This window comes from Leptonychotes weddellii, chromosome 2, assembly GCF_054177405.1.
Source record: "Leptonychotes weddellii isolate Sample4059 chromosome 2, ASM5417740v2, whole genome shotgun sequence".
Taxonomy (NCBI): domain Eukaryota; kingdom Metazoa; phylum Chordata; class Mammalia; order Carnivora; family Phocidae; genus Leptonychotes; species Leptonychotes weddellii.
The window spans coordinates 99,479,871-99,502,592 of record NC_138370.1 but is presented as its reverse complement, the minus strand read 5'-3'; the positions used below and the strand labels follow the sequence as shown (position 1 = coordinate 99,502,592).

Genomic DNA, 22,722 nt, shown 5'->3' with positions numbered 1-22,722 from the left:
ACATAGATATTTATTACTGTCAAGATGTAATGAATTGTACAATTGACACCTATACATTTCACTGTCTATAAATCTTATATCAATTAAAAATATGTTTAAATATTGAGAGAAACAAACAAAAAGAGGAAGCACAAGGTCTTTGTATCTTCTTTTCCTATAAAGTTTTTTGTGTAAAATTTTCAGTTGGACTAGAATGGAGAGGCTAGGTATGGAGTTATATTCCATTTGTTCAATTACATAGCATCATTTATTATCTATTAAAAATTTTAGAACATTTGAATAATCTTATTAACATCCAAAACCATAAGGGTGATCTGCAACCTATTAATCTACCTATCTCAACCATAGATTTTTTTTTTTTTAAGATTTTATTTATTTATTTGACAGAGAGAGACATAGCGAGAGCAGAAACACAAGCAGGGGGAGTGGGAGAGGGAGAAGCAGGCCTCCCGCAGAGCGGGGAGCCCGATGTGGGACTTGATCCCAGGACCCTGGGATCATGACCTGAGCCGAAGGCAGACGCTTAACGACTGAGCCACCCAGGCGCCCTCAACCATAGATATTTTTGACACAAATTGTTTATAAGAAGAAAGTGAGAAGTATTCTAAGTATTGATGTTCTAAGACATGAAAACATCTCAACAATAATATAGTAGAACTTTCACTGCTGAACAAACAACTATACAGTTGCTTATCTTACTAACAGAAAACAAGATGAATGGAATTGAATATGCTTATTATGAAGCATTCTTTACAAGGTAAATCATAAGGACAGTACTCCCTGACATCCTCAGGCTGATAGAACTGCTGCTACTAACATTTAATATACTGAGATGAAGTATACTATAGTCGGTAGAGAAGCACAGATTCAAAACCCAATAATCTTGAGTAACTCACGGATTCACATTTTAACATTGTTTGTAATGAGTATCATCTGTAGTCCAAGGAACACACAGATAGAATGTTATTACTAGAAAAGAGGATTTTTTTTTTTTTTTTGCATTCCCACCAGCAGTGTAGGAAGGAGAAAAGAGGATTCTAAAACATAAGAAATGTGCAGTGAGAGACCAATTTACTAAGATTTTGTAGGTGCCAAAGAGAGATAGCATCTGAAAATTCTCTCAGGACTTTGCCATGTAAATTATTGTGGTAAAGATCAATAGGTACTCTTTTACCATATTCTTGAACTTATCTCGGGCCACTTGCTCTCTTTTCATTCTTTGGAAACATAGCATTTTAGAAGTGTCCAATCCATTTTGCACGCTACACCAAGAATCATTTTTCTAAAATATAAATCTAATCATGTCACTTTTCTGTTTAACACTTTCCAACTGCATATGGAATAAATCCAAAATTCCTCAGCATATCATATAGGGTCCCCATAATCAGGACTCTATTTCATCAATTTTTATTACCATCATCAGTGTTATTATCCCAGTCCATTCACTCCAGTATCTTTATCTGTCATCCTACCCTCTATTAGTATCCTACTTAAAGTTAGATGGTCATACAGTTGCACACTTCTGTGTCATCCTTATGCTACGTTCTAAACCTCCAGTGCTTTTTCCTCATCCCATGGGGCTGGTACTGTCTTATCCTTATGTTTATGACCTCAGTGCATAAAACTGTGTCTGTCATATAATTGTTTTTATTAGACATGTGTTGAATGAATGACTTATCTTAAGGTCTCACAGAAAGTGGTCAAAATTTCCTGACAACCAATTCATCCACTTTACATGCTTCACAACTCAAAAACATTAAAGCAAAGTTGCTAAGTCTCATAGATCAATATTATTGAATGTTTCCCAAAAGTAAGTCTACTCTTGCCTTCCCTTTTTGTTCTAAACATGGTATTTTTCACAAGCCCACATTTACTGGGGTTTAACTTTACTGACACCATTATTTATCTATATAATATTTCTGGATGATTTGTCCTTGTTTTGTGCTCCTTTCCCATTTCTTAGTTCAATTCAGATGGACACTATAGCAGAACAATATCAGACAGGATAGAATGAAGTCTGACAGACATCATCCTGTAATTGAGCTTAAAAGGTAGTAACCTTGGAAACTGTCTTCATAACACCAGTGGCCAATATCCAGTATTGGATGGCACTATGAAAATCTCAGTATTTCTTCTAAAAATACCTTGCCGCTATTTTTAGACTGTATAAGAAATGGCAAATGTACTGCTTTCATATTTATCTCCCTTAGTACTACAATGACACACGTCAAGAACTTTTAGCAACATTTTCTAGCATCATTCGTACTTCCTCAGAAGGTAACATCCCACTATATAATCTATTACAAGGGAATAGAATTTGGGAATAATTTTTGGCAAAAATAGTATCTTTTTGCTATGTTCTCTCTTCAAGAATTAAAGAGTTAGGGCGCCTGGGTGGCTCAGTTGGTTAAGCGACTGCCTTCGGCTCAGGTCATGATCCTGGAGTCTTGGGATCAAGTCCCGCATCGGGCTCCCTGCTCAGCAGGGGGTCTGCTTCTCCCTCTGCCCTCTTCCCTCTCATGCTCTCTGTCTCTCATTCTCTCTCTCTCAAATAAATAAATAAAATCTTTAAAAAAAAAAAAAGAAAACCACTGGAGAAAAAAAAAAAGAATTAAAGAGTTAGTATAAAGTGATGCAAAGGAGGGAGAAAGGAGAGGGGACTTACAGAGATTGAATGTTACATGTTCTTTATGTATTTTTAAAATATTAAATGCTACATATACTTTAAAAGAATAGTTACACATACTGTGTACTCAGTATTGGATTTTGTGTCAGGTATGTTATGTATATTATCTTTAGTGCTCGTCGTAACACTAAAGCAGAAATTAATGTGCCAGAACTGGGATGTGAACCTACATCTATGTTACCTACAGACAGCTCTTTCAGCAGGAGCACTGCACTGAAAGTTTCCCAGTTCACACAGGCAGTGTGTGGCGGAGCTAGGACTTAAACCCTTATCTGTCTTGACTGCAAAGCCTGTGCTGTCTATATACTATACTACATTGTCTCTGAGCAATGAAAGGAAATATTCTTCTTAGTCATAATATACGCTCAACATAGAAGGCTTACTTGACTTCTTACGTAATTTCTCAATTGCTTTTGCTAACAAGGAGATCTATATGATTGATATCTACTTTAATAATTTATAGAAAGAGCCAAATGGGGTGATTGCTGCATTTATACCACCAATAGGAAAGCCTGTCATGATAGAATGGAAAAGTGAAAAAAAGCATAATAATGATGATGACAATATTAATAAAAATAACCACTTACATCGTGTTTGCTTTGTGCCAGTACTGCTCTAGGTTGTTTAGATATATTTATTTAACACAACAACCTATGAGGTAGGTACTATTATCATTCTCATGTAATTAGAGTTAAGGAAACAAGGAGGTTAGGTCATGACTCTAAGGTCACACAGCTATAACTGACAAAGCCAGGATGTGAAACCCAGGTGATCTGGTTCCACAGTCCATGCTCTTAACAACTAGAGCTACTGAGTGTCTCTTTGTAGAAAGAAACAACTAGAAAGGACAACTAAAAAAAAAAAAAAATGCAACCCTATTTGTTCACAATGTTACCAACTGGGTAGTGTTTCCATCCTGTTACTGTCAATAGATGGTCTGAAGCAATCTGCTTCAGCAAAGAATTTAGTTAAATTTGCTGTTTGCTTATGCTTTTAAACTCAGTTGAATGGGAATTTCAGTAAAGTACAACGTATTTAGTGAGTTCAAATCCATGTTTGATCCTATCCTGTCTTTATCTACAAAGTTTGTCTCAAGAATTAAAGTGAAATATAGAGTTAGCCTATCCTTTTTCTGTAGACTTAAAAAGATTGTTTCTTTTAAATATGTTCCAAGCTTATGTCACATAATTTTTGCTTAGAAAAGGCACGTTCAGTGTGTTTGTGTGTATTAATCTGGATTCACTTCTTAGGACTTCCCATGATCGCTTCCAGTTCCTTCAAGCATCAAGTACAGTTAGGAAGCTCAACATCTTTTTAGATCTACTTAGGAAATACATCCCAAATAAGTGTCCTTTGATTAAAAATAAAACACGGCTATACTTTAGGGCAAGGTCTACGTTTAGACCCCTTCTGTTTTTTTTAAGTCATATTTTTATTATAATTTCTTTCTTCCCCAACAGGAATTATATACAGTAACCAAGCAAATGATGAGCCAGAATAATGGCTAAGGATCAAGGCAATTCACATCAATAGAAGGCATCCTATTTTCAAAGTAGGTAGAGTTTACCTTTTCAACGAGTCAGTCCTAACAAATGTGTTCTTATTTTCTGATTTGAGAAATAATAATTTTATTTTAATGGACAAGCTGAGTTACTGTTAATATGCCTATACAATCTGACAACAGATTCTTTCATCAGTATTTAACGGTGCATTTATGTATGAAATTGGAAAGGCATTAAATTTGCTTGATTTCAAAATGCACAATCAGCATTTCTGATTTTATTTTAGAACTGACCAGAAAAATTCTTTTAATCCTAATTAATCATCCTCTGTTTAAGTTGGGAATGAGAGCGAAACATTGCAGGGTACAAGAGAGTGTTCCTAGTTTGTGAAACCAGCTTCTTTATTACTATTCAATGCCAAAAGAAAAAAAAATAGATAATTTGATTTTCAAAAGGAATCTCCCAGAAACAAATAAGAACTGAACTATTATTTGTTCATATAAAAAAATAACTTAAGTTTGATAAGTTAGATGATGGCAATACTCTGAATTTGGGGGAAAGAAGGAAGGAGAAATTTTACATAAATCCAAGCATTTTTGTTATTATTCCAAGCATTTTTGTTAGTATTTTCCCAAAAGGATGAGGATTTCAACAACAGAGAGACAGTGAAGTACCAAATATAGATCATCCAATAAAGATAAAAATCAGGGTAGGTAGGAGTTTTCTTATTTCTCTTGAGAGTGCTTAATAGATGTGTAATCTTAAGGTACCCTTTATTTTGAGGTTTTATTTATTTTTTAATCGTTTTTTAAAATTTAAATTCAATTAATTAACATATAATGTATTATTAGTTTCAAGAGAGAGGTCTATGATTCACCAGTCGTATATAATACCAGTGCTCATTACATCACATGCCCCCCTTTCTTTTGTTCTTTGTTTTTTAGGCAAATTTATCTCTTGGATAACTTTAAGTGCATTTATTATCAGCAGTCACTTGTGCCTGCCTAAAACTATGAAAAACAATAAACTCAGCAGAAGGACTGGAACCAATGAAATGCTGTTTGAAGAAAGTAGAATTTTTCTACCTGAAAAACGTTTTGGTTTCTGCAAAAATATAGTTTTTTAGTTCCACAGATTGTTATATCTTAGGTAATCACATTACTTTCATCTTTGCAACCACAGCAGCAAAGCTTAGACCATAGTTGTATTTCCTATTTCCACACTTAGCTTTTGACACCTAGATTTACAAACTCTTCACTTGTGAATATAATATATAGCTTAACTTACTATCCCGCACTGTATGACATGGAATTTCCTAGGAGTGTTATGTGCCCTCCCAAGGGCACAGCGTTTCCTTTCCTCAAACTGTCAAATGGTTAGTAAGCAGCTATGGATAGGAGAGAGCAAAGTTCCATGTGGATTACATCTTTGTGAAAATATAGATTCTTAAACACCTAACCAAGTAGCCTATTGACTCTATCAGCTGAAGATAAACAGGCCCATCCTAAGATTGAAGGCAAATATGTTACTGCGCCCAGTTCTTTTACCCTTTTGGTGGCATCACTGACTTGAAAGTAAACCACAGCCATCTAGTATGACCCAGGTTTGTACCTACAATGCTGGAACAGCAGATGTGGCAGTATATGAGTGAGAGAGAATCCAGAGAAGGAAGTCAAGGCTCAAGAAGAGATTTTGAAATCTTGGATGATTATTTTTGCAAATTGCTATAAGACTGCCTCTTTATCTTATAATTACATTTCATTTAGTGATTCTATTTATAAATATCTGTACCTGGTAAATCAGAGAAGAGAAGAATGCACTCATTAAAGCCATTAGCCAAAAGCCGGTCCCGTAGCTGCTGGAGAATTGCTACTCCAATACAGAATGGGAAAGAGGAATTCCCAAGGAGTAAGGTATCCCAGAGGTGGAAAATTTTGTGCAGTGGAAATACATCTGTAAAATAACAAAATATAAATATATTAATTAAAATAAAAAACAAAATAACAAATTAAAACAATAACAAGCTGTTTTACTAGACATATGACAAATGCCTTATGGTCAAAGCTGTTGAAGAACAAATACTACCAAACTGTTTTTATAAAATGTTTATTCGGTTTTATAAAATGTTCATAAACACTATTTTTGGTTTGGCTTCATTAAATGTTTATAGAACTGTTTTCATACAATATTTATTGCTTCCTAAGGTATCTTTAAAATTTGATAATCAGATTGGTCAAATAGATGACATTTTCTAACCTCCATCATCAATCCTGGTATAGTTGTTTCATTCATTATATTTCTTCCTAGAACTTTCTTGTTATACTGTTCTCATAAATTTATTTACCTAGATGAAATTTAGTCCTGTTTTAGATTGAGTATTGTAACATTTTTATTATGCATTCTAAATAATTGCTTTATTAAGTTCCCATAAAAATTTTATCCCATTTTTTGCAACTTTAGTTTTTACACTTAATGATACTGTGGATATCCTTCCAGGCCAATGCATACAGATCTACTCTAAATATAGTATTCCATTTGTCATTTGTACCCATTTAAGCAGAATGTTCACCATATTAATACCTGTCATTGATTAAACTATTATATACCCACATAATCTATTTCTAGAGGAATTCCAGGTTTGGAAATAGCAAAAGTATTAGCTATTAGAGGATCTCTAAAAATTGAGTCTCATTTGGTTTGTAAAAGTTGTCTTCCAAAAAACTCTACGTAAGTACTATAGTTAATGTTAATTTCTTTTTCATTAGAGGGAAGAGATTGTATGAATGTCATGACATGTAAGATAGGCATCCTATACATCACCATGCAACACTCATCCTATGCAATACTCTTTTTGATACTCATCAGTCAAAACAATTCAAATTTCTCCCTACCCAACTCTATTACATTAGAATTACATAAGGATGTTTATGTAATTATATCTGTTTAATATCACTGTAACTATAATATACTGGGGAAGAATGGAGCTGTCCTTTTACTAATACGATACTGAAAGAAAAGGGAAAATGATACTTACGAGTAAACATTGTGAGAAACCAAGGGATGGCATAGAGCTATGGGTGGAAGAGGAAAGGGGTTCCAGGGATGGATAAAGAAGAAATAAAATATAATTACAATGATTACTAATAAACTGAATGTAAAAAATATTCGATGCTTTGGTCTACTCCACTGATTAAAATAAGAGTGAATGTCAATAATTATATTATTACCACAAATACTCTTTTAAATAATATTATCTCTTACAAATGCTGCAGATGACACTTTCGCCAAGGATTATTCCACAGAATGTCTTCATTTCATCAAAGAAAATACTCAAGACAACGTCTAACCCAAACACAATATTAGCAAGCCAACTCCAAGGGTATACTTTCAGATTTTTACAAAAATATTTCTGGGATTTTAATGGTCCTTATCAGTATGGAGTTACCCTTAGTATTTTTTGAGAATTGTTAAGATGGTATTTGAAAAATGTCCAAAATGTCTCATAAAAAGGTACTATGAAGCATAGGCTTTCTATTACCACTCTCTAAATTAATAGGAAACTTCGTAACAGAATAAAAGTAATGAGATCCTGAAATGAAATGGGTCTTCAGCTGAGTGACAAATTTATTTTCCTAAGTTCACTGTCGAGGAATGAAAATAAATACATACACACACACAGACACACTTGTACACACACTTTCAATTAATTTTTTGACATCCTGAAAGTGAGAAATCATTCCTAATTTCTAAAAGTAGAGTAAAATCTCTTTTGTCAGTAGCAGGTATCAAAAATCAATAATTTATAGAAAAATCTGAAAAAGCTCTAATTTTATTGTACTTTGGGTGTCAATGCAGTCTACCATTAGACAAAGATTTCTGTACTACCTTTAGGGTTTAAATATTCTTTCAGCACTTATCAATTATGAATTTATGAGTAGAGTTGCACATGTCTTTGCATAGCACACCACTGAGTATTTATGCCATCAAAATGCTGGTCAAGAACCCTAGGTATAATTATACAGTACCTTAAAATCTAAGTACTGTATGTGAAATAAAGCTCATTGCTCTCCACAGGATCATTTATATACACATAGACAGTTCTTTCAAGTAACATTATAAAAGTGAAAACTGAAAAGTATAAAGGTATGTGATTTTACTGTAAAGAGTATGGATTGTAGAAAACAATAAAATATAACAAAATCCAAACTTTTCAGCTTAATTTAAGTTTAGAAATAGTAAATATATGTTTCATCACTATTTTTTAGTTTTCCTTTCTTTAAAGGACATGACATAAATTATATTACAATACCTCTACCCTCCTGATCAAAGCCAATTATTTGCCATTAGGAATCTTAACTGAATTACTTCAGCTTCAGTAACAAGCTAACATCTGTTTTCCCACAGAGTGAAGAGGGCATTGTATGAGGAAACTACACAAAGTAGGGAAGGAATCACTTCAAAAGATCAGAGGGGAAACTTGCCAGGCTCACACAAAGCCAGGAATAGTTCATCTTACCATCAGTCAGAATAAAAAAACAAACTAATAAATGAACAAAAAACCTATAATAAACAAGTAATTGGGTAGAGTACTCAAAAGAGTATTGCCTTAGTAATATTAGCAAAATTATGCTTCCAAATTACGCTGCTGCGGTCTTACTTAATAACCTTAGAAGCAGGCTTTGAAAGGATCAAATTGTTTCTTTTTTTTTCAAAGATTTTATTTATTTATTTGAGAGAGAGAATGAGAGAGAGAGAGAGATCATGAGAGGAAGTAGGGTCAGAGGGAGAGGCAGACTCCCTGCTGAGCAGGGAGCCTGATGGGGGACTCGATGACTCCAGGATCATGACCTGAGCTGAAGGCAGTCACTTAACCAACTGAGCCACCCAGGCACCCCTGAAAGGATCAAATTGTTTCAATGTTAGTTAGTTACATCCCAAAATAAAGCTCAAGAATATTTATAAGAATATAAAAATATCCAATATTCAACAAGGTAAAATTCATAATGTCTGGAATCTAATAAAAAAAAGTACCAGTAGTAAAAAGTAGCAGAAAAAAGTGATCCATAATGAGGAGAAAAATAATTCAATCAAAATGCACACAGAACTGACGTTTGTAATACCAGGCAATGATGTTAAGATACTTTTTATAACTATATTTCATATGTTCAAAAAGCTAAGGAGGTTTATGTTAAGTAGAGACATGGCAGATACAAAAAAAAAAAACAACCAAAAATATCAAACTTTTAGAGATGAAAAGTAGGATGTCTGAGATAAAAAAATATACTGGATGGGATTTAAGAGCAGATCAGACACTGCAGATGAAAAAATTAGTGAACTTGAAAACACTGAAATAGAGAGTACCCAAAATGAAACAAAGGAAGAAAAAGGACAAAAACAAACAAACAAAAACAAAAAACAGCCCTGAGCATCAGTGAGCAACTTCAATCAGCTAAATATGTATGTTATTAGAGATACGAAATGAGAGAGAGAAAATATGAAAGGGGACAGAAAAAATATTTGAAGAAATAATAGCTTGAACATTTTCCAAATTTGGTGAAAACTAAAAACTAATAGGATCCAATAATCTCAAGTTGCCCAAACACAAGACCCATGAAGAAAACCACACCAAGGCACATCATACTCAAATTCCTCAAAATCAGTGGTAAAGAGAAAAATCTTATACACCATAGCTAGACACACACACACACACACACACACACACATTATGTAAGAGCATCAATGAGAAGATTCTTCTCAAAAAATGTTTTGTCAGTGCCCAATAAATGACAGTGTAGCAACATTTTTAAAGTATTAAAAAAATCTATGTAGAATTGTATGCTCAGCAAAAATATCTTTTGAAGACAAAAGGTAAAATAAAGACTCTTTCACACACATAGAAACTGAAAAAATTCATCACCAGCAGTCCTATACTAAAAGAAATACTGAAGAAGTCTTCCAGGCAGAAAGGAAATGATACCAGATGGAAATCTAGATCTACACAGAATGAAGAGACATACAGGGATTGTAAATGTGTATGTGGCTGAATATAAGACTTTTATTTTTAAAAAATCTTTAAAAATAGTAATTTCTTTAAAGCAAAAATAGTAATTTATTGTGGGGTTTATAACATATGTAGAAATAAAATTTAGGACAACTATAACACAAACACTGGGAGGGGAAAATGGAAGTATATATTATAAAGTATTTGTACTATCTGTGAAGTGGTATAATATAACTTGAAAGCAAATGGTGGTAAGTTAAAGAATTATAATATAAACCAGAATTTCTTCATCACTATTCACATTTTAGGTTAGATAACTTTTGGTTGGGAATGTCCTTTGCATTTTCAGATTATTGCAGCAATCCAGCCTCCACCCACTAGATGCCAGTAGTATTCACCCAGTTTCGTCAAAAATGTCTTTAGACATTGCCAAAAACCCTCTGGGAGGCAAAACTGCCTGTTTGAAGACCACTGTATAAATCCTAGGGAAACCAATAAGAAAACACAACAGAGTCATAGCTAACATGTCAACAAAGGAGATAAAATAAAATCACAGAAAAAAAATCCAATGAATTAAAAGAAGACAGATAAAAAGGAAAAGGAAAACAAAGAATTGATGAGACAGAATAAAAATAGCAAATGGTAGATTTAAAGGCAGCCATATCAATAATCACCAAAAAAGTCAATGGTTCTTACGATGGTTGATTTTATGTGTCAACTTGACTGATATGGGGTGTCCAGTTATTAGTTAGACACTATTCTGCTTGTGTCTTTGAGGGTGTTTCTGGATAAGATCAACATGTGAATCAGTAGACTTAATAAAGCAGATTGTTCTCCCTAATGTGAGTGGGCCTTATGCAATTTGTTGGAGGTCTAAATAGAACAGAAGTAATACTTCTATTAGTAATATTAATAGAAGACAGAGTAAGGGAGAATTCACTCTCTGCTCTGATGGATAGGATACAGCAGTGAACAAAACATAGGTCCAGCCTGTAAGGAGCTTATAGTTCATTAAGGGCAGTAGATGTTCATTGCATATTCTCTCAATTCATTCCACTTAGGTTCTTGCTTCCACCTCACCACCAAAACTGCTCTTATCTTCGTCATAAAAGATTTCCCTGTTGCTAAATCTAATAGCCAATTCTCCTTCTCAGTTCTTCTTTAGCAATCATCAGGGTTTGCCATAGTTAACTACTCTTACCTTCTCAACCCGCCTCTCCGATTTGACTTCCAAGATACCACATTCATCTATTTTTCTTTTTACCTTTCTGATTGTTGCTCCATCTCCTTTGTTGGTTCTTCTTCATCTCCTTGACTTAAATATTGGCATCCCCTATTTTCAGTCCTTGGACTTTTCCTCTTTTCTATTTTCTCCAAATGATTACATACAGTGTGAGGACTCCCCCATTTTTATAGCTCTATCCCAGGCCTCTCCCCTGAATTTCAAACCCACATGTCTAAATGCCAGTTGACATTTCCACTTGTATGTCTAACAGATATACAAAACATGTCCCAAACTGAGCTCCTGAGACTACTTCAAAAATTTGTGCTCTAAGTATAGTCTTCCAAATCTCAGTTAAGAGCAACTCTGTTCTAATTGCTCAGGTAAAAAATTCTGGCATCATTCTTAACTTCTCCTTCTCCTACATTGTACATCTGCCACCAGCAATCCTGCTGGCTCTACCTTCAAAATTATTCCAGAATGTAAAAACTGCTTACCACCCCTACCGCTAATTTCCTGATTCAAGCCACTCTTGCCTAGATTATTACAATAGTGCATGACTAACCTTTTTAAGTTCTATCTGTGTTCTTCCTTGGGTTTCTCTTACCATAACAGCCAGAATGATCTTGTTAAAATGTTTAGATCAGAACATATCATTCCTCTGGTCAACAGTATCCAGTGGCTTTCCAACACTGTAAAAGCTCAAGTCTTAACTATGAAATCTGCTTTGATGTAAAATCTGGTCCTCTTTGACTCTCACCTCCTTGTTCATTGAGCTCCAGTCACATTGGTCTCCTGGCTGCTTCTTCAACATCCCTGGCATGCTTACACCTCCTGAGGGCTTTAGCACTTGCTATTGCTTCTGCTTCAATTGCTCTTTCCCTCAGTTCCTTAAGGCATTTATTCAAAAGTCACTTTTTCCATGAGGCTTTCCCTGATTTCGCTCCTTCCCATCCCTTCCCTTCCCCTTCCTTTTCTGTTCTCCTTCCTCCCTCCCTCCCTTCCTCCCCCCCACCCTTTCTCTCCTCTCCCTCAAGTTTTTAATTCCAGTTAGTTAACAGTGTTATATTAGTTTCGGGTGTACAATATGGTGATTCAACACTTCCATGCATTACCTGGTGCTCATCACAAGTGCCCTCCTTAACCCCCATCCCTTATTTAACCCATCCCCCCAATCCCTTCGCCTATGTTATTAAAAAATTCAATTTCCTCTACATCTGAGTACTTTACATTCATGTCCCTGCTTTAGTTTTTTTTCCTCTTTAGTACTTACCACTACCCAACATATCACATAGTATATTTATCTTTTTTATTGTCTATCCCCCACTAGAATATAAATTCAATGGGGGCAGAGATTTTGTCTGTTTTTTTTTTTTTTTCATTGACATACCCACGGCCTAGGAAAAAGGGCAGCACATAATAGGCACTCAAAGATTTGTTGAAAATATAATGAAGATAACTGAAAGGATAGATTAAAAGATCCAAAAATGAGATTATACACTTTCTTGAGAAGTTTTCAATAAATATGAAATAATGAGAAATTAGCTAATCTTCCTTGGGTTTTATATATCCTTCATATTAAATAGTGGAAAGTATTTAAACAACACCAAACTTAAAATTCTGAATTATATACTTACACTTTGACAACAATTATAAAAAGTTATTAGAAATAAGTGAAATGAAGCATATTCTAATAATATTTGAAAAGTAATAATTCAAGTTGAAAACATTTCTTTAATACATAATAACTCCTAGGTGCTCCCCAGTACCAGTCATCTCTTACCAACTAAAGTCAGGTAAATAAATAGTTAATATATTCTGTGAAATGGTAATGCCTGTTATTTATTCTTTCTTTATTTCTTCCCTTTAAAATTTTAACTGATATTTTAATCTTAAATAATTTCTTAGGATATTGGTACATCTTCATAATGCAGTCTAATATATGAGAAAGACAGCAGTATAACATAATTTGAATACTAGGCTGGTTCAGGTTTTAATTTAAAAAATAGCAATTAAATAATGAAATATTTTATTGCAAATATAAAAAATATATAAAATTAGTCTTATTAAGTTAGAAATATTATTAGCTTTTCCTGATTTAAAGATGGAAACTGAAACCCAATGAAAAAAAAATCCTACATGCTTTAATTATTTTCTCCAGATCATTATATTATTTTGCTTTATTTGGCCTAGTGGTAGTCTACCAAGAGTCAGCTGAGTAAATACTGCCCCCTAGCTATAGCAAGAAAGAATAGTGATATTTAGCACTTCAGGACATCTTTACAAATGGCCTAGTAATATGAATATTACAACTATCAACAGGAAAAACAAAGGCCGGAAGCTCATTAACTTGATTTTGAAAAGTATAAAATTATGGCTTAAATAGTTGTAAAAGTATACAAATGTAAAAGATTAAAAAAAATAGAAATAGTTCTTATAAACTCTGGAGGAATCTTCTGTCAAATGTATATTTACATATTTTCACATTGTCTCTCCTAATATTTTTAGTTTCTATTTTTACTTATTTTATGTATTATAAAAATTGTTATTTTCATTATATTTTAAATAATACAATTATTATTATTATAAAAGGGAGTCCCTTCTAGTTGATTTTCTTAATCTAGCTTCTTATGAGCATATTGTATTTTTTGTTTGCCTCAAGTCAGAAGTATGTTTACATTTAAGTTACCTCTATAAAATACACGTTGACCATTAATCTGATACCTCATAATGACTCTCTGAATTAGGGAAATAAATATCTAGCCACTCAAGAAAGAATGCTTAAAAACTAGCAGGTTTTTGTTGTTGTTGTTTAGCAGTGGTAGATACTTTCACATATTTTCTTGAAACTCTAGACTCTGTGATCTGGTAGTTATATATCTCTTTAAACCTTTAGGTTTAGGTGAAGATTAGTTAATGGATAAAACACCTGGCAGAGGATGTATCAGTCATCAGTATAGGAATTACAATGATCATTCTTAGTAACAGTCCAGAAACTTTTGTAATAAAAAATGTATTTTAACAACCCAAAGGGCTGAGGTCTTATGAAGCCATCTAACAAAAGATTCACACACTCTGGAATAAGGAGCACAGGAGTGAAAGGTAAGGAGAAGGGAACCCTAAGCACTGGGAACTGTACATGTTTTACAGGTTGGGGTAGACTCAATAAAGGCAAGGCATAGCCTAAGAAGGCTAAAGTATTTACCCTCCTGTTGGCTCTCAGAATCAATATTACTCAGTCCCATGACAGCTAGTGTCAGTTCACAAAATTTCAAATTTACTTATACCAATTCTGTTTCTTCTATTTTCCAAATTCTTCTATTTTCCAAATTCTACTTTATTTTGTCTTTCTGACTTACTATCATCCTCTGAGCTACATATAGTATAATAAAGTTTGCTACAAAAGAAAATTCTTGAAAATCAAGAAAATGCTCCACAAGATTTGCATTGTTCCATTGTGCCACTCATTTTCAAAAGACCATTATCTCCTTCAACAACGAAAAAAATGATGCTTTATGCTAAATCAGGGTAAATTCAATAGAATGGGAAATTCAGTAGAATGGGAAAGGGTTTCACATAAATAAAAAAATATATATAGTAAAAGCAAAAGCAGTACTAAACACTTCTCTCTTTAACAGTATTCCCCATCTTCTATCTTTTCAGAATTATGGGGAAACACCTTCTAAGAACAAAATCTACCTTTATTTCCATAACCACCTTTATGGAACAATAATCAAAAGATGAAAATTATAAATCTATAAGATAAAGAGTGATTCACAGAGCAACTCTTTAGGATATTTTAAATAGAAAAAAAAATTACATTCTGATATTTTTGTGAGCCAGTAAACTTTAAGCAAGAGATTGTTCCTAAAACAAAGCAATCAGTATTACTGCATTCTCACATATGAAAACAATTGTGCTAGGTACTGTGGCAGATACAAAGAAATGTAAACACTTGGCTCATATACATGAAAAGATAGATAAAGTAGTATGGAATATGGTGCTATTGAATCAATACCATCTAGACTCCTTGCTAGGGCTTGAAGTCAAACTTAACTTAAATTTCCAGGGTATATATTCCCTGTTCTCTGACAATCAGAAAATTTTATCTATATCTAAGTCATCTGGCATTCTTTGGTAGATTATTGATGGTGGATTCCCCCAATGATAATGCAAGTTTATTTATTTATTTTTAACTATCCTGGTAATTTGTTTGGTTTGAGACTTGAAACTTACTAAGAATCTAAGTCTTCTTTCCTTATCTAATGTGCTCACACTGTATTATCTCTATTTTTTATAAAGCATTTTCACAGATTTCAACTTATCTAAGGCTCACAGAGTCCTGTGGGTAGTCAAGGTAGACATTATTTTTCCTAATTTATTAATCAGCCACCTGAGGCTGGAAGTGAGTTACTATGCCACAGTCACAGGTCTATAACTTTTAAAGCAGGCACTAGACGCCAGGACTTCTGACCGCCTATTGTTCTTTATACTATACAAGGATGGTAGAGAAGACAAAAATAAGTTGGGTTATAAGTATTTTTTTCTACATAACTTATTAATATTACACTGTATACTCTAAATTGTAGGTAAATTACCTCCCATACTTACTGTGAACACAACCAAAAAGTTGGATCATTTCAGATCCAGATCAGATCCTTCCAGAGGAACACTGTTACAGAACTTTCTGTGATGAAGGAAATGTTCTACAGTTGTTTAAAAAAATTTTTTAAGCCTCAAATACTAATACCCCCAAATAATAATTAATATATGATAAACATTTCTCTTGATATATTTCTGTATTTATATAAAATTTTAGATAAAAATATTCACAGCAAAACCTGGATCATATTACACTTGCTACTTTATGAAGTACTAGATATAAAACTTACAAGTGAATAAAACAGAAAATTTGTTACTTTAAGAGATATTAGTTTCTGAAGATCTAGTTAAAGTTGCTAAAAAAGAACAGAAAAAAACTTTTAAACTATACTTTCAAGCTTAAGTATTACCTACTGATTACCTGTTTTGAAAGATGACAAAATTATTACACTTATACTCTCTATCCCTTCTTTAATACCTCAATTTTTATATACTATTTTTACATTATTAAGTTTTATAACATTTAAATTCTATATCATTACATAATTAACACAGTTGTTTAGTATTAATCCTTCATTTAAATGGAGTAACCAGTTCCTCGAGTTGCTAGTTTTATTTAACTCTTTCTTGGTTGGATTTCATCATCTATTTTCATTTTAATTTCTCTAAAAGAAGCTCTTGGGGCTTGTATTTCCTAAATTCTTGGATGCTTAAGAATCTATATACTGTACACCTAAAACCAATGGCACATTTTGTGTCAACTATACTTGAATAAAATTTTTTTATTTTTAATTTAATTTTTTTAAAAGATTTTATTTATTTATTTGAGAGAGAGAGTGAGCGAGAGAGTATGAGAGCACAAGCCAGGGGAGAGGCAGAAGGAGAGGGAGAAGCAGACTCCCCACTGAGCAGAGAGCCTAATGTGGGGCTCAATCCCAGAACCCTTGGCTGAAGGCAGACACTTAACCAATTGAGCTACCCAGACACCCCTAAATTTTTTTTTCAAATGCATGTCTGCTAAAAGAAAACCTGCATGTCTACTACATTTGTATTTGAAGGATAACTTGGCTATTATGAAATTTCCCAGTTAACTTTTGTTCTCTTGAAATTTTATACACAATTCTCCATGAGTGTTGCTATGAAATTTTATCTGAAATTCCCTTTGCAATTACTTAGGTATACTTATCCTTTTCCATTTTATTCTGTATGATTTCCTCAAAACTACTTGTTATGTCATTAAGTGGGTTTATACTTTCATTCTAGTTTTCACTATTTTAATGAGACTCTTATTAATATAATATTCTCAAATTTCTCTGGGCTTTATCAGTTCACTTTTTATCTCCTTTTGTTAATCTATTTTTTTGAGCTCTTTATTCTCTTGATTGAGCTCATTTTAATTTTTATTATATTTTTAAGTTTTTATTTAAATTCCAGTTAACATATAGTATAATATTAGTTTTAGGTGGCTCACTTTTTTTTAAGATGTATTTATTTATTTGAGAGAGAGGGTGTGTGCATGAGTTAGAGCAGGGGTGGGGTGGGGTTGGGGGGCGGGGCAAAGGGAGAGGGAGAGAAGCAGCCTCCCCGCTGAGCGTGGAGCCCCATGACACCAGGCTCAATCCCACAACCCTGAGATCATGACCTGAGCCGAAACCAAGAGGCCCAACTGACTGAGCCATCCAGGAGCCCCAAAAGGCGGCTCATTTTTAAAGTGAGATCATGTTGTGCTATTTCTGTGAGGTAACAGAAGACTTTTTCATTTGTTTTTATAAGTGATTCTTTTATTTCTTTTCTCTTTCTTTTTCTGTCTTTTCATTATTTATCTTCAAATGGATCTAGCTTCTCATTAAAGAATAAATGTTAATATGGTGGAGGGTAGAATTTGGGGAGGGCAGTTCATAATCTCCATTCAAAACTGTTGCCTACAACATATCTCATTAACCCCTCAGGGTATATTGTACTCATCACTTTTGATATTCTTTTTTGAGCATTTCTAACTATTTGTGAGGATTGATACTTTATTATTTTTAAAGAACAAAGAATAAAGAGAAAATTTACTTACACTTTTGAAAAACAGATTAAAATTCCTTCTTACAATTACCATATGAATCTATTGGATCCTTTTATAAATCTATGATATATTATTGAAATCTCAGTGATCTTATTCTTCTTATATCATGAAATATTTTGTTTTTTTATCAAAGTAGGAATTATTTTATCATTACTCATCAGTTATTCCCAACTATGCTAAAAAAGACTAAACCAAAAGAAAACAAAAAAATGATAGAATCACCTAGAAGGATGGTATAATATTAAAATAAATCATTACTATTACCATTTTTATTTTTCCTATTGCATCATCCAAAGTATTATATCATCTTTTAAGAAGATATAAAAGATACATGGAGACAACATCATTATAGTCTTTTTTATTTTTTAATTCTCAGTGAACACAGTTGAGGACTCAGAATTTCTCATTTTCCATCCTTACCAGCAAAGAGAAAAAAACTGATTGAGGATAATGTTTCACAATTATTAGACCAATCAGAAAATTGGCAGTAGTATTCTAGATTCTAGTGAAATGGTAACATCGGTTATATAGTGAAATTTCAAACTGTGAATGCTCAGATGATGGTATCTTAAATGAATTTCCTCAAACACAAGAATCAGGGTAAACAATAAGTTAGCCTTTCACTGGAAAGGACCTCGTTACACAATATTTTGAGACATAAACCTGGACCATCCCATTTTGCTAAAAAGATATGTGAGAGTAAGCTTTCATTTTTATTTATTTATTTATTTATTTTTAAAAGATTTTATTTATTTGACAGAGAGAAACACAGCGAGAGAGGGAACACAAGCAGGGGGAGTGGGAGAGGGAGAAGCAGGCTTCCCGCCGAGCAGGGAGCTTGATGTGGGACTCGATCCCAGGACCCTGGGATCATGACCTGAGCCAAAGGCAGACGCTTAACGATTGAGCCACCCAGGCGCCCCTAAGCTTTCATTTTTAAAATGATATTTCTACACCAAATTTCATACAAGTTAAGTGGATAAATGCTAAAGGTAGGTGTGTTTACAAAACGACTGGAAGGAAACAGATAATTAGGAAGAAAATCATTATATTTATTAATCTAATTTGTGTTCATTCATCTAAAATGAAACTATTTTGCAATTATTGAACAAAAAAGATAGCTGTTCTCCAACGAAGTTATGAGGCTTATTAATATTTTGTTTTGATAACTGTGCTTTGAACATGCAGGTACAGAAGAAGAACCAGAAATAAGAATCAATTGGAGTTGTATTTTAAATCTAGAATCAGTATTTACAAGATGGATATGCTTCAGGTTCATGCATGACAGATGAGCAGTAAGTTCAAAGCATACTGCACACTACACAAATATATACTTTCAAAATGAGGAATATATGGAATAAAATTCTGAGTTGCTATGTTCATATTCTTACTAAAATTTTAATAGTTCTTTTCTTTTCTTTTTTTTTTTTTAAAGATTTTATTTATTTATTCATGAGAGACAGAGAGAGAGACAGAGGCAGAGGGAGAAGCAGGCTCCCCGCGGAGCAGGGAGCCCATGCGGGACTCAATCCCAGGACCCTGGGATCATGACCTGAGCCGAAGGCAGACGCTTAACCGACTGAGCCACCCAGGCGTCCCTTAATAGTTATTTTCTGTTATGTCTTCATTCTACCTCTGTAAATTATTACAAAATGACTTAAACATATAAAAATAATTAAAAAGGTCCATTGGACTCAGATGGTAAATGGTTTTCTTTCCCTTGTATACAAAAGGTTATATTAGTTACATCTTTTCCAAGTCATGATTTCCCTAATTCTAAAAAAAAGGAAAAAATCAAATTAAGAAATAAGTAACTGTATAATCATTTCTTTCTCTATTTTTACTTGGCTTACAATATTGACCTGAAAAATATAAAGTAGAAATTAGTAATAAAATCAGTTGGACAATTTAATGGTTCTGAGATCCACAGTATCATTTTAGGGAGAGATTAGGTATTTTTCAATTCCAGAGTACCTTCCAATTATCTCACTGAGTAGTAAAAAACTTTTTAAAATTTTCAAAGAAAATTAATTTACCTTAAGTAAAAGACTATAAGACATCTTATGTAGCACTTTCTGGGAGATAGAAAAACACCTTAAAAAATCAAGCAAATAAAAAAGGTTAAAATTCAAAGTAGTGAGTGGTAATCTCACCAAGTCAGGCAAGCAAGAAAGTCTTTATTGTTATTAGTACCATGTTGCCTTTGGCAAAGTATTTATTCATTAACTGATGCAGCAAAATAATATATCCAATACAGCTTGTAATAACATGCTTTTCTAAATGTAGATCATATTAATATAACCAAAGAAATAGTATATGATCAGACTTTAACAATAAGTAGAACAAGAACACCAATAATGGTTAACGCCTTAACACTGTATGCCTAGTTTGAATAGTTTTTATGTATTATCTCATTTAATCATCACAATGATCCTTTGAGGTAAGATTTATTATAATCAACATTAATAGCAATAGAACTGTGGATAAGAAACTAACAAGTATTTAGCTAGTAAGTTGAAGAGTCAGGATTAGAACCCTGGCCCATTTGATGCCAGTGTCTGAATGCTTTTTCTCTCTCTCAGTTTTCTCAAATAGTGGTCACAGGCTCCTGGGGATCTTCAAGACCTTTAGGGGTCCACATACTCAAAGCTGTCTTCATGACAGTACTAAGGTATTTTTTGTTCTTTGCAAAGCCACTGGTGGATAAAACTGCTGGTACCTTATTACAAATCAAGGTCATGGCACTGAAGTGTAACAGTCATATTCTGGTGAAAGATTAAAATTAACAATTTTACTAAGTATCTTTTTAAATGTTTCATAAGACAAAATGGGAAGTATGCATAAAACATACTGTGTACTGAATTGTAAAGATTGTTTTGAGAAAAAGCACTAGGACAATCATTTGAAATGTGGGTCAAGGCAGGTGCTTTTTTTTCTTTTTTTCAAGAATACCATTTTTTTTCCTTGTAAGCATGACATATAAACAATTATTTTTTCCAGGCTTTCATATTAGGCAGATATTTCTCAAAAATGAATGAAGTGAGCCTATCACTTCAAGAAAAATTTCTAGCAGTCAGGTGAATATTAAAATTTTAGAAAACTTGTTTCTGCCACTGTGAGCTTGGCAGCTTTCCAACACTTAATGATTTTTTGGATAAGATCAATGGTCATATTAATGAATGTGATTTTTTTTATATTGTAAAATGAAACGTTTCATAGTTGGAAGATCTGCATAATTCAGTGAACCAAAATGACCAACATATGACATTACAAAATCATGTGTGGGTAAAAGCCAAAGTGCAAGACAGACCGAGCGATTTGAATGGAACAGAGTATGAAAAGTTCATTGGTACGGTTTTAGATTGTACTTTGCAACTAAGCTTTAAGAAACTACCACTGTCTGAAAAGGCCCTTTGCCAACTACATGTCTGTATAAGTCCTAATTTTCTTCATACACTTCAACCAAAACAATGATTCACAACAGATTGAATTCAGAAGCAGATATGAAAATCTAGCTTTCTTCTATTAAACAGAGACTGCAAAAATAAAAAATCATACCACTCCTCCATTATTTTTTTTTGGAAAACAATTATTTTTTAGAAAAGCATGTTATTGTGGTTAACATGCAGTGGCTTTGTTGTCATTTTTAAATAAATTAATACATAAATATTTTTTAAATGTCTTAGTAAATATTGGTAGAGATAACCCACATAAACAAAAATTCTTTGGTATCCTTGATCCTTAAAGAGGTCTCAAGATCAAAAAGTTTGAAAACCACTGCCTTATGCCATACTTCCTTTCACTTGTCTCTCAACCAGTAGAAGGATACATTAGGTTGGGAACAGAGTGGGGGAGATTCAAGTGAGGATTTACTAAATAGAGAAACTTGCTGGATATTTAACTTGTGTGTATGTGTTCTTAGCAAGAAGTTACCAAAATATTACTTTATCATTCCCTGTGAAATTAGTAAGTCTCTGATTTCTAAGATATGGGCCATTTCTTTTTTTTTTTTTTTTTTAAGATTTTATTTATTTGACAGAGAGACAGTGAGAGCAGGAACACAAGCAGGGGGAGTGGGAGAGGGAGAAGCAGGCTTCCTGTGGAGCAGGGAGCCCGATGTAGGACTCGATCCCAGGACCCTGGGATCATGACCTGAGCCGAAGGCAGACGCTTAATGACTGAGCCACCCAGGTGCCTGATATGGGCCATTTCTGAAAGGTAATTAAACTCTCTTGGGAGAAAGAGAGCTCAATAAGCCATTTGTACTCAGGGGTCTTAACAAATCCAAGGTCAGTAGAATGGGATTAGGACTAATATTGGGGACATCATTGCAGTAGCCAGACAAAAGGGCACAGGCTAGCACTTTGCAGATGGACTAGAACGGGTCAGTGGGGACTCTTGTTATGGGAGATTCTAAATAAGGTACACTTTCCTAATTTATCCTGTAACCACATCTTGATAAAATCTAAAGCTCATTACCAGTAGTCTCTTCTTTAGATTATCTAAAATTTATTTCTGTAGCATTAACAACATGAAGACCAGGAATAAATGAAAGAACAAATGAACAAACAAAACAAACAAATACATAAATATTTCTGAACAATCCTTTCACACTTTCTGTTAGTACAAACTCAGCTG

General features: G+C 33.4%; 1 protein-coding gene across 1 annotated transcript in view; it reads right to left on the bottom strand.

Moving 5' to 3' along the window:
• Positions 1–22,722, bottom strand: part of LOC102734915 (TBC domain-containing protein kinase-like protein) — a gene marked incomplete at its 5' end in the record, with an annotated part of 153,706 nt that overhangs the window by 92,696 nt on the left and 38,288 nt on the right. Inside the window, 2 exons of the mRNA XM_081813128.1 lie at positions 5,980–6,141; positions 7,223–7,259. Coding sequence (XP_081669254.1) covers positions 5,980–6,141; positions 7,223–7,259 — 199 coding nt within the window. The remainder of the gene's footprint in view (positions 1–5,979; positions 6,142–7,222; positions 7,260–22,722) is intronic.